A 13,327-nucleotide genomic window follows, 5' to 3' on the forward strand; every position below is an offset into this window, starting at 1 on the left:
TCAGTGCCATCGATAACCATCGATGGTTTAAGTACCCCATAACATCTTTGCTCTACCAGTCTCCAGAGTATCAAACCCTACCAAACTCACAGAGGAACCTGGTTAGAGGGCCGCGACCTGGTCGGCAGTTGCAGCTAAGTCCATATCCCCTTGCGGGGGGTCACTGGTGAACACCACTGTCGGCTTAGACCCTGTGCCTCTGCTTTAGGTTCAGCCAATCCTCTGTGTCCCCGGCAGGTCATCATTCTCCATCCCTCCGTGCATGAGCTCCAGATATCTCAAGCCTCCCAGCTTCCGATTCCCTGCGCCCTCCACTGGCTCACCCAGGTCAGTGCCGGGAACACAGAAAGTCCAGGCTGTGACAGTGTCTGGTTTTTATCACCGGCCAATCAGCTCTTACCTGTCATTTTTCAAACCAAACCTGTAACTTCACAGTCAGGAGCTGATTGGCCTGTGATAAAAAACAGACACTTTAAATCATTTCACCATGCTTAATAAATCTTCCCCTCAATTTATTATGTTGATGAGCTACATTAGTTCTACTAAATTCTAGAAAGTAGAAAAAAGAGCAAAATAATAACCATGTACCTATCATAGATCAGAGCGGCACCACGCTCGATGCCTCATCCAGGGACTTTTGCACTTTTCATTTATACTGTATAAACCAGTGTTCTCCAAACTTTTTGGGGTGTGAGTTACTCGAGACCAAATAAACCACCTGAAGAGCAGAGCCGGCCTTAGGCATAGGCAAACTAGGCAATTGCCTAGGGCAGCGGTGGCCAACCCGCGGCTCGCGAGCCGCATGCGGCTCGCCACGCTGAAATTTGTGGCTCCCATCGGGGTTTTGAATTTGGCGCCAATTCGGCTGCCAATTCAAAACGCCGCATCGGCAGCCAATAGGAAACGGCCGCGACGAGGCAATCAGCGCTCGCCGCGCCGTTTCCACCCCGCCCCCGGCGTCTGACATCAGACGCCAGCGGGAGGGCGAGATGTCTCCATGCCGGCGGAGCGCAGGAGCGCTCCTGAAGAGGCGAGAAGCCGCCGGAGGACGGCGCAGAAGACGGCGGCGGGGAGAACAGTTCCGGCGCCGCTGAAGAGGCCAGAAGACGCCGGGATCAAGACAGAAGATCTCCGGCGCCTTCTGGAAGAACAAAGAAGATGGCTCCCGGAGAGGCCAGCGGGGGTGGGAAGCAAAAGAGCTAACGAAGCTCCCCCCAGCGGCCTCTCCCAACACCAGGTAGGGGCCTTTGGTCTCCTACCCCCCATCCACCCTAGACCACCGGGTGTCAGGCACTAGGCCCGTGGGCACATTCAGGCCCTTCCGGCCTGTGGGCGCATTAGTCGGGCCTTCTTGGCCCGTGGCTCATTTGTTTGTTGGGCCCTCCTGGCCCTCTAGGTGGGGCTTTTAGTTAGGAAGCTGGGCCCTCCAGCATAGGTGTTGCACTGTGGGCAACACCTGTGCTGGAGGGCCCAGCTTCCTAACTGTGGGGGCATATGATGTTTGGCACTGTGGGGGGCATATAATGTTTGGCACTGTGGGGGGCATATGATGTTTGGCACTGTGGGGGCATATAATGTTTGGCACTGTGGGGGGCATATAATGTTTGGCACTGTGGGGAGCATATAATGTTTGGCACTGTGGGGGGCATATGATGTTTGGCACTGTGGGGGGCATATAATGTTTGGCACTGTGGGGGCATATAATGTTTGGCACTGTGGGGGGCATATGATGTTTGGCACTGTGGGGGGCATATGATGTTTGGCACTGTGGGGGGCATATGATGTTTGGCACTGTGGGGGGCATATGATGTTTGGCACTGTGGGGGGCATATGATGTTTGGCACTGTGGGGGGCATATGATGTTTGGCACTGTGGGGGGCATATGATGTTTGGCACTGTGGGGGGCATATGATGTTTGGCATTGTGGGGGGCATATGATGTTTGTCATTGTGGGGGCATATGATGTTTGGCACTGTGGGGGGCATATGACTGGCACTGTGGGGGGCATATGATGTTTGGCATTCTGGGGGGCATATGATTGGCACTGGGGGGAATATGATGTTTGGCATTGTGGGGGGCATATGATGTTTGGCACTGTGGGGGGCATATGATGTTTGGCACTGTGGGTGGCATATGATGTTTGGCACTGTGGGGGGCATATCTGGCACTAGGGGCATAAAGTTTTGTCATGTGGCCACTCCCCTTGTGTCATATGACCACGTTTCTGGCCACTCCCCCGATCACACCCCTTTTTGGCACGCGCGCCTTCGGCGCGCATGATGTTGGCTCTTTGGCTTGACCAACGATATTTTTCGGCTCTTTGCCTCTGACCGGTTGGCCACCCCTGGCCTAGGGCATTTGGAATGCCTAGGGGCATCAGCAGCTTCTGCTGATTAAAATCATATGCAGCATGCCTATATTCTGTGTGTGAGCGAGGCTGTATCTGCATATGAAATAGTGTATTTATGGAAATCACTGTAACAGCATTCTGTATGCAGGTACAGCCACAGTCACACACAGAATATAGGCATGCCGCATATCATTTTAATCATTGGAAGCTCCTTGTGTGTGCTGGTCATAACAATGCAAATAAGACGAATTTTCAGAAAAAATGGCACCCAACGTTAGCAGAACTGGCCAGGAGCTGCATGGCCTATTGAGGTATGTATGAGGAAACATCTGTGTCCAAGCAGAGGCAGAGGTCACAGTGTTAGCGGCTGTGCGAGTGCTGTCTGCGGGTGGGTTGGTTGTGCAATAGTGTTCGGCATATGTGTAAGGGGCATTATGTGTGTCATGCATAAATGCATTAATAATTTGTGACATATGTGTAACAGGCATTATGTGTGTCATGTGTATAAGGGCATTAATAATGTGCAACATATGTGTAATGGGCATTATGTGTGTCATGTGTATAAGGGCATTAATAATGTGCAACATATGTGTAAGGGGCATTATGTGTGTCATGATGTGTATGAAGGGCATTAATAAAGGTTGGCATAATGTGTAAGGGGCATTATAGTTATAAGGACATTAATAATGTGTGTCATATGTAAGGGGCATTACTGTGTGGTATTATCAGGGGTGCCTAGAGAAAGGGGTAGGGGGTACAAATTACCCAGGCCAAAGTCTGATGGAAGGGCCCAGTGGGGGCCCGGGCCCCCTCTCCTTAAGTGACAGGAGCAGCTGCAGCTTTTCTCCTCTGCCCAGCACACACTGCTTTGTGCTGGGTTGCAGTGTGGCCATGGAGGTGCTTAAAATACAATATTTTCTCAGGATTTTTTTCTAAGGGTATAATGTGAGGAGTAATGTACATAAGGTAAAGTGGTACTACTGTGTGATGTAATGTGAATAAGGGACACCATCGCATGATATAATGTGAATAAAGTTGCACTACTGTGTGGCATAATTTGAATTGGGGGTACTATTGTGTGGCCATGCCCCTTACCAGCAAGAACACACCCCTGTTTGGGCCATGCACCGAATGTGTGCGCTGTTTCTATTTAAAATATTGTGGGTAGGAGCATTAAAATGATGACTGCTCTGATGAGGGTTGATGGTGCTAGGAAAGGGGAGCAGGGTCAGAGGTGGAACTAGTGGCGGTGCTAGGGGGCACCAGCCAAAATCTTGCCTAGGGTGTCATTTAGGCTAGGGCCGGCTCTGCTGAAGAGCGACTCAGATTGAAAGAAAAAAGAAATCTTCATAATAATCGAAAAATGCTCTTTACACATTATGCTACACACTGTAATGCCCCTGACACATTATACCACATACCACAATGCCCCAGACGCAATATGCCATACACTGCAATGTCCAATATGCCACATACAGATGGGGCAGGTCCCATCTTGGCAGGGGATGGCGATGGCGACACCAGCCGCCATCCCCCGCCAGCGCAATCTGCATAGCGAGAAGGGGACGCGCACGCACTAGAGGCGTGCGCTTCCAGCCGCTCCCCCGGGTCACCGCCGGCTTGTCGACGGTAACCCGGGGTCCCCGCCGCCTGCCCGCACCCCCCCCCCCTAACCCTGTCCATCTCCCTGAGGCTGAGACGGACAGGGTTCCCGTCGCCCCACCGACGGAGATTGAGACGCGCGTGGGCGTGAGACGCACGCTCGTCTCAGTCAGATGGTTAGGCAGGCCGCTGGCGGATCACCAGCGCTGACGTTCTGGCGATTCGCCAGCAAGGAAGAGGCCTGCCCCATCTGTACATACCTCCCTACACTGGAGGAAGAGTAGAAGGTACATCTGCGGATGCCGAAGGCACACGCCCGAAATTAGGGGGAATGACCTACTATCGTGGTACTCCTGCGAGCCACATCCCCCATTTTTTCGCTGTGGGAGCATGGCCAGCGCTCTGAGAACTGCTGGCCATGCCCCCAGGCGCTCTGAATAGATGCTGTATGCATGTTGTCTCACTGTCTTCATACCCTTTGCACCCCTCCATCACCTCTCTGTTCCCCCAGTCACCCTTGCATGTCTCTGTCCCCCCTTTACTCCTTCACCTATCTGTACCTACTGCACCTTTTTGTTCCCCTTGCACCTCTCTGTCCCCCTTGAACATGCACCTCTCTGTCCCCCTGTACCTCTTAATCCCATCACCCCTGCACCTTTCTGTCCCCTATCACCCTTGCACTTCTCCGTCCCCCCTGCAGCTCTCCATTCCCTTTCTCCCTGTACTTCTTCATCCCCCTCACAAACCTTGCAGGAGGCTGCGCGGTGTGGTGGACGACAGCAGAGCTCAGTTTCCCAATCATGGCAGTCACAGCCCATGCTGCCTGGCATTGCAGCGCTGCACTCTGAGGAGACAGATGCTAGAGGTGATATTTCACCTCTAGCATCTGACAGGGAGAACAGTGCTGCAGTGTTACCCGGAAGTGCCGGAAGCACTTATCGCTGTGCTCCCTGTCAGACCCTAGAGGTGAAACATGACCTCTAGCTTCTGTCTCAGGGGATGGCGGTGGTGGGCAATGGAGGGGCGGTCGGCTGCAGAGTGGTCGAGCCACCCGGTTCGCTACAATGAGCTACCAGTAGCTCTCAAGCGACGGGTATACGACCACTGGTATACACATATTATGGGGCTGTAACCATATTGGTGCCGATAATCTTAGGGGCAGATTAACAATGGGGCAGATAGAGCTGCAGCCCATTTTCATGACAGCATGATAATCACCAGACAGACACCAGCTGACCACATGGTTGGTCATAACTTATAAGTATTACAATTGCAGTTCTATTTTACACATTGATGTAATTTTTATATATTTATTAAGACATCTATAGTGTAGAGATGGAGCCACGCTCATTCATTCGGCCGGCGCACCACAGCTTTCTGTCCCTACACGCTCATCACATTCTCAGCGAACGGCGCACCAAGTCGGAAAGCTGTGGCACGTCAGCTAAATGAATGCGGCTCTATCTGAATGCCTACATAGCATTGGCCTCACCTCCTCTATTTCTCATAATAGGCTCTGGAACATTTTCAGCTCAATGCCGATTAGGCCCTTAATTCAGCCTTGCATAATCGGCATTTATAGTTTATCCTGGGCACATTAATAGTTACAGAATTGTGGAGTTTAAGGGGGGGGGGGGGTTTATTTATTTTTTACAAACCACCAAATTTCTACATATTTTCTGCAGTTTGCAGTGGGAATATAAGGAATCGGTACATCTGTCAGAATGAACTTAGGTCTACAGTCATTAGGTCGACCCCATTAGGTCGACTGGCTGGAAGGTCGACCTGATTTAAGGTCGACATGGGCCAAGGTCGACATGACTTAAGGTCGAATTTGCATAAAGGCCGACATGAGAAAGGTCGACTGGTCATAAGGTCGACATGGGTTTTTCACTGTTTTTTATCCGAAAGTCGACATGGACACAGTTGGCAATGAGAATCGGACCCTCGCTTCGCTCGCGATGCATCGGGCACGGTGGCTCGCTTCGCTCGCCACAGCTTTAATAACCTCCTCCACGCCCTAGTGGATGGTAGGGCATGAAATACCGCCTGTCGGCACATGTCGGCTCAAAAAACAGTGAAAAACCCCATGTCGACCTTATGACCAGTCGACCTTCCTCATGTCGACCTTTATGCAAATTCGACCTTAAGTCATGTCGACCTTGGCCCATGTCGACCTTAAGTCAGGTCGACCTTCCTGCCAGTCGATCTAGTTGGGTCGACCTAATGACTGTAGACCTAAGTTCATTCTAATAGATGACCGCTTCCCGAATATAAAAGGGGGGGTTTCATAACTGCAATACATTGCAAAATTTTGGACAAAGTAATGTAGAGATAAGAACAAAATGATAACTTGCCGTTTTATCCTCTGTATTTGTATTTCTATGGTACTCATTCCCTGGAAGAGCATTTAAGGCTTTGCTAACCTAATTGGACTGATGCAGGCTTGTCCATAAGTCCACCTGCAGAGTAAATCTTTTGTGTTTTCCTTCAGCATATGTGCCAGAACCAAGTATGGACTATGCAGAGCTACTGTATACCGCAGGAATCTATTCACAACTGCTGGTGAAGGAGCGGACCCATGTTGGTTAGGTACTAAGATGTCATGATGACATATTGCAGGCTATGCAGAGTTGTACTTAGTTATTATACCTGGCTCTTAGATGTATCTTTGTCACCAGGGACCAAGGCTGGTGCAGGAACACAGATGATGGTGAGGGGTTTGATGCCATTCATAAGGATATGGGCACTCCAGCCGCAGAGATACATATACAGTAGCGAATAGACACTAGTCCAATGCACACAAACCAAGAACAAATCTACTCTGCATCAGCACCATCCTTATGGACATGTTAAGTGAAACAATGTAACATTTTAAAGGCATTGGAATTTGAAATTGAGTTACCTATATATTAATACAGTTCTCCTTTCATTGTGTTTATGGTGAGACTGATCTGAGCTTGTCTGTCATTAAAAATGTTACTGTTTTCATCAATTCCACAGAGTTTGCCATATCCATACTTGAGAAGATGCAGGCACAAGAAATCTTGAGGAGCTTGAGGCTACTGGAGTTTGATGATTTTAGCAGATTCTTCCACGGTGTACCAGCGGCCACATTTGTGGGATTAGGTGCCTTCGCTGCAGTCATCGCGTACTGGTTCGCCAGTCGACCCAAAGCCGTCAAACCACCATGCAACCTCCTAATGCAGTCAGAAGAAGTTGAGGTAAACAATGAAAGTTCTATATAAAGGCTTCTATAGTTTACTCAGTTCTGACCTTACTATGGGCACTACTACAACTCCATTAGGGCCTTTTGCTGTAGTCATGTCTGCAACTTTATCCTATGGTAGTATCAACCCCTGTGTTGAATGCAGAAGGCTGGAATTACCATTTTGTTAAGTTTCAATGGCAACCATCATTGAAATCACCATGCTTGGTGCAGAATCCCTGTCATAGTACGACATTGAATGTGATTAAGGGGTGTTGTAAGGCTCACAGACTAGACTGCCTAGTTCTTCCCCAAAAGTTTGACATGCATAGCGTCGACATTGGAAAAAGGTTGAAATGGAAAAGGTCAACACGTGAAAAGGTTGAAATTAGTTTTTCACATTTCTGTGGTGTCAGTGTCGAACAGAAGCCAGTGAAGTGCTTGTACAACAGGGAATGTGGATATAGTGAATTTCGTGAGGAAGATGAGTCGGGCTGAAGCATTGAGGATAAATTGGAATGAAGAGAGACATTTTTCAGGAGATTACAGTAGTCCATTCTGAAGATGACCATAGAGTGGATACGGGTCTTGGTAGAATGCTGGATGAGAAAGGGTCTGATCCTACAAATATTTTTTAGATGAAAACAGCAGGTTTTTGCTGAATGTGTGGTATGACGGAGAGGGAGGAGTCCAGGATAACTCCAAGACTGCACACCTGGGGGCTAGAGGAAACAGTAGTGCCAACAATAGATAATGAGATTGTCCTGAAGGGTGGGAAGTTGATCAGGTCCATCTTAGACATGTTAAGTTTAAGAGAGCGCTGGGACATTCAAAAGAGATGTCGGAGAGACAGTTGGAGACACGAGTGTAGAGAGCAGGAGAGCAGTTAGGATAGGAAGGTAGATTTGAGTATCATCGGCATAGAGATTGTATTGGAAGTCAAAAGAGCTAATAAATTGGACAGTGTGTGGTGCGCTATCAACAGCTGCCGGCACTTGGGTTGTCAGACCCAAATAGTTATGCAAAGGAAAAGAAAGGATGTTGTGCCGGCGCTGGCTGTTTTAAGAATAATATAATGCACGGTTCTCAGAGAAATATAACAATTTATTAATAACAATATTGTAACAATATAAAAAGTATAAAAAGGTGAATCACTTGGTGAAAAATTGAAGCTAGTTATCACGGGGATAATCAAATATTTGAGCTGGATTAGCTTAGAGTTCAATTTGTGAATAAAAGAATTAAGCTGTATATTACCATCCCATTTGGCCCGATTTGAATGGCCTGATGTTGTGACACGATGTCCAAATAAGGTGTCCTATAATTTCAAGGACTCAAGGTTCCCACTAGTGTCCTCTTGTATACATCTGGATCATTTTAGGGATCATGCAGTTTTCCCACAAGTAAGGCAGTCCAGGAAAAACGAGGGTCTTTGGGGAGAGATGGACGGGTCACTTGGCAGAGAGGATGATGGCAAAGAAACAGCGGTATTCACAGGTGCTCAACGCGTTTCCCCGGGTATCACCGGCTTCATCAGGAGCAAGTATGTTTGTGATGGGTTCAGGACATGGTTTTATACCTGATAGCTAATCAACTATGAGATTCACCTGCGTACATAATTACATACTAAAAACATTTCTATTTTGAGAACCGTGTCTTTCAATATTAGACATAACAGTCATATTTATAATGGAGGCAGTCATATAATCATAAAACCATTTTGTATATCAGAAAAGGTTTTTTATATTAAGAAAAAGAAAAAGAAATCAGGGAGGTCCCTTTGTTGGGTCATGTGACCCGCAGTAATTTGTTCCGTTTTCGGATAGAGGAATAGGTCAAAGTATTTACTTACATATTTTGGGAGATGCTTCCCTGGTTGTGCCGCAGTGGTCTCCGCGGCGTATCGCCGTCACGAGCCGATTGCCGGTATCAGCAATGTTGGCGGCGACCCACACACGGGGTTCCGGGCACAACAGATGCGTTGCCGAGCAACAGACGCGGTCACGTGATGCATAACGTGATTCGCGTCGCGCTCGGCAACAGGATATGTATCCTTAGCCGCACTCGTCTGCCGGGGAAGACAACGTCATTACATCACACACGTGTGATGCTCCACGGCAGGGAGGCGGGGTCCGGACACAGTATCGCGTTGTCATAGCAACGCCCAAGTGTCCGATCTCGAGAGATCTGACCAGGGAGCATATTATACTTAAATATGGATCCTATTATGCAAATCCACGTATGAGTTTAAACACAGGCAGTATACCAAATAATGATATTATTATAAAACATCTTTCACTTGTGATGGTCATTTCAAATGAGACAGGCAAATAGCAAAGAATGAAGTACATAAGAATATGGAGTTATTATAAAAACACTAATATATAATATATAGAATATACAGAAGAATCATGAAATGTAATCAATAAATGATCAATGAAAAAAGGGGGGGTCATGTAAAACAATCAAGAGTGAAGAAACTTTTTGATATATATAAACAATAATTCATAATAGATAATTAATATCCATAATAATAACGATAATGCAATAATGAAAAATGAATGAATAATAAATAAAAAATATAATCAATAATATAAAGATAAATAAATAAATATGAAAAAATATATGAAAAATATAATATAAAAATATAAAAAAGAGAGGAAAGAAAGGAGGCTGATAATGCATAATATCACAATATAGTGTTCAATTCGATAGTTTCATTTAATCCATCTGGATGTAATGAATTAAATTTCAGTGTCCAAAAGATCTCTCTTTTACACAATAGATTAAATCGATCACCACCTCTCGGAGTGTGAACGATATGTTCTAAGCCTGTGATAGATAAGCAGGTTGGGTCAGCATTATGGTGATTTTTGTAGTGTCTAGATACACTATGTTGTAAAAAGCCCTTCAAAATATTGCGTCTGTGCTCCATAAATCTTGTGCGTAAGCATCTTGTAGTTCTTCCAATATAGGGGAGATTGCATCCGCATTTTAGAAGATATATCATATATGTGGAGTCACAGTTCATAAAAGATCTGGGTATATGAGACAAATAATCGGAGGGGGTTGTTGTAATAGAGGATTTTTTAATGTGTTTGCACATCGTGCATTTGTTCTTCCCACATTTAAAAAAACCCTTTGGTTTTTCTGGGAGCCATGTTAGATGGTCACATGTCTTTTTTGGAAGTCCTAGAGTAGTCTCTTTTTGTAGATGGCTAGGTGCTAAGATCGTTTTCAAAGTTCTGTTCTTTTTATATATCATTTTTGGTTTTTGGGGAATGATTTTGGTTAGTATTTTATCTTGATGTAGTACTCTATAGTTTCTCATAATTATGTTTTTAATCTCTCCTGCACAATTATTAAATTTACTGATAAAGGCTATGTCTCTCTCCGTTGTTTCTAAGGGGGTTTTATCTGAGATTCTTTTTTCTTTGGTGAGTTTTTGAGTATTATTTTGTTTGAGTAAATCTTCTCTGTTAAGTAAAAGTGTTTTTTGTATGCCTTCCTCTAGTAGATATTCTGGATATTCCCTCTCTCGAAAGGATTCAGACAGAGCATTCGCTTGTTTCAAAAATTGGTCAGTTTCTGTGCAGTTGCGCCGAAGGCGCATGAACTGGCCCTTTGGAATACTGGTCTTCCATGGCATGTAATGACCACTCTTAAAATGAACATAAGAGTTGGTATTGACTGGTTTGATATAATTAGAAGAGATAATTTTGTTGTTTTTAATCTCGAGAGTCACGTCCAAGAAGTTAACAAATGACTCACTGAAGGTGTGTGTGAAGGACAAATTATAATCATTAAGATTAAGAGAATTAACAAAATTAGTGGCAGATGTGGAATCCCCATCCCAAATTATAATAAGATCATCAATATAACGGCCATAGTAGACCAGACTCCGCGCCCAGCTGCTCCCCCACACATGGGTCTCCTCCACCTCCCCCATGTATAGGTTTGCATAGCTGGGCGCAAATCTGGTCCCCATGGCCGTCCCCATCACCTGTAAAAAATATTCACCATGGAACGTAAAATAATTGTGTGAAAGGATAAAAGAAATACTATTAATAATAAAGTCCCTATGTTCCGACTCCAGATCAACATCCATTTCTAATCTTCTCTGTACCACCTCACATCCCAATCCATGTGGGATGTGGGTGTACAGAGCACTGACATCCAGTGTTAGAAAGGCATAACTGTCTTTCCATTCGATGTTTTGAATTTTATTGAGTAAATCTCGAGTGTCTTTGATATAAGATCTGAGAGTCGGAACATAGGGTTGTAGGTAAAAATCAACATAATGGGAAAGGTTGGCTGTGACAGAACTAATACCAGAAACTATAGGGCGCCCAGGAGGTGTGGTGAGGGATTTGTGAATTTTAGGTAAAAAATAAAAAGTGGGCGTGATAGGATGTGTGGGTAGGAGAAATTTGTATTCCTCCTTGGACGTGACTCCCGATACAACTGCTTTATCTAACATTGTTTTAAGTTCATTCAAAAAAACAACTGTCGGATCCTTTGTCAAGAGAGAATAAAATTTGGTGTCATATAATTGTCTATAGGACTCTTCAAGATAATATTGTCTACTCATAATGACAACCCCCCCCCCCCCCTTATCGGCTTCTTTTATAATTATTTGTTTGTCTTGTTGTAAGTTTTTTAGGGCATTTTTCTCTTTTTGATTTAGATTTGAGGTTCTGTATTGTTTTGTGTTTTCTTTAAGACAAAGTTCTTTGAAGTCTTCCAGGGTTATTTTGTAAAATGATTCAATACTAGAGCTTTTAGCACTGATGGGAAAAAATTCAGACTTGTTACGAAAATGAGTGATATTTGGTTTCTGAAAATTATAGATTTTTATTTCAGTGGGTTCTGTATTATTAGATTCCCATAGTTCCTCTAGTTGTAATAAGGTTGTGGTATCTGTCTGGTCAAGGATAATTGGAATTGAGTCATCTTTTCTTAGGGTTAGTTCTTTCTGTGCAAAAAAACGTGGTACTTCTGTAGTTTCACGGCGCCGCCGGCTCAGTAACTTGGCAGCCTGCCAGAGGCTCGCGTGCCGCTCTAGCTACAGTGTTATTAACAGAAACTTGGCAGCCTGCCAGAGGCTCGCGTGCCGCTCTAGCTACAGTGTTATAGTGTAACGTAGATTAATGAAGTGTAAAAAGGAGACAAAATGGGATAAATGGGGCTTATAAATCGCTCACCCCGGCACACCGCTACCACAGGGGGTGTCCCCAATGTAGACGCTAACTTATTTTGGGCTTTTAGCGTGTCAATTCTCACTCCCGCCACTTCAGGCTTAGGCGCGCGCTACGCTGTTTACGTAGTCAGTCAGTCAGTCAGTCAGCTGTAGCCCTGTACGAGACGCTGAGGTCAATAATGGCAGTGGCAAGTCTCTGTATGGCAATGGAACGTCTGACATTATTTAACCTGCCACAGACAGAGGAGGAGGCTGTGGCTTTCTTGCAGGCCCGCCAGTTCCTGCCACAGACCATGACCTGCCCCAATGGACACCCCATGAAGCTCAGCATAAAGGAGCGCATGTGGCGCTGCCACATTAGGAGCTGCAGAAAAAAAGTCAGCGTCAGGTCAGCTCAATGGTTCAGGGGATCTCACCTCACCTTCGTGACCCTGATCAGATTTGTGTATTGCTGGGCAGAAGAGCTGACCAGCATGAAATTTTGCGACAAGCAGCTCAACATCTGCCAAAAAACTGCTGTCCTATACAGCAATCTAATGAGGGAGGCCTGTACGCTGGACCTGCTGGCACAGCCTCAGCGGCGAATCGGAGGCCCGGGGCAGATCGTCGAGGTCGACGAAAGCCTCTACGTAGAGGAAGAGCAACGTCGGACGGCTCCTGCCCCAGCAGTGGGTATTCGGGGGAATACCTAGGGAGTCCGGCCAGTGCTTTATTACTGCGGTGGAGCGGCGGGATACGGCCACCCTGATGGCTGCCATTGAGGCCCATGTTGAACCGGGCACTACTGTCTTCACAGACTGCTGGAGGGCGTACAATACCCAGCAACTCCAGCAGGCCGGTTATGTTCACGGAAAGGTGAACCACAAATACAACTTCGTCGACCCGGACACTGGGGTGCACACCCAGAATGTGGAGCGACTCTGGGGCAGCTGTAAGTGGCGTAATAAACGCCAGAGGGGTACCGCAC

At 46.1% G+C, this 13,327-nt stretch overlaps 1 protein-coding gene across 6 annotated transcripts in view; it reads left to right on the plus strand.

The window, feature by feature from the left end:
- The window catches only part of ACSL6 (acyl-CoA synthetase long chain family member 6), a 226,455-nt gene that overhangs the window by 85,144 nt on the left and 127,984 nt on the right, over window positions 1-13,327 (plus strand). For all 6 annotated transcript variants that reach the window (XM_083181844.1, XM_083181845.1, XM_083181843.1 and 3 more), the window contains one exon: window positions 6,956-7,176. In XM_083181844.1, coding sequence (XP_083037970.1) covers window positions 6,982-7,176 — 195 coding nt within the window. In that variant the 5' untranslated portion in view covers window positions 6,956-6,981. The remainder of the gene's footprint in view (window positions 1-6,955; window positions 7,177-13,327) is intronic.

This window comes from Crinia signifera, chromosome 4 (assembly GCF_055691185.1).
Source record: "Crinia signifera chromosome 4, ASM5569118v1, whole genome shotgun sequence".
Classification (NCBI taxonomy): domain Eukaryota; kingdom Metazoa; phylum Chordata; class Amphibia; order Anura; family Myobatrachidae; genus Crinia; species Crinia signifera.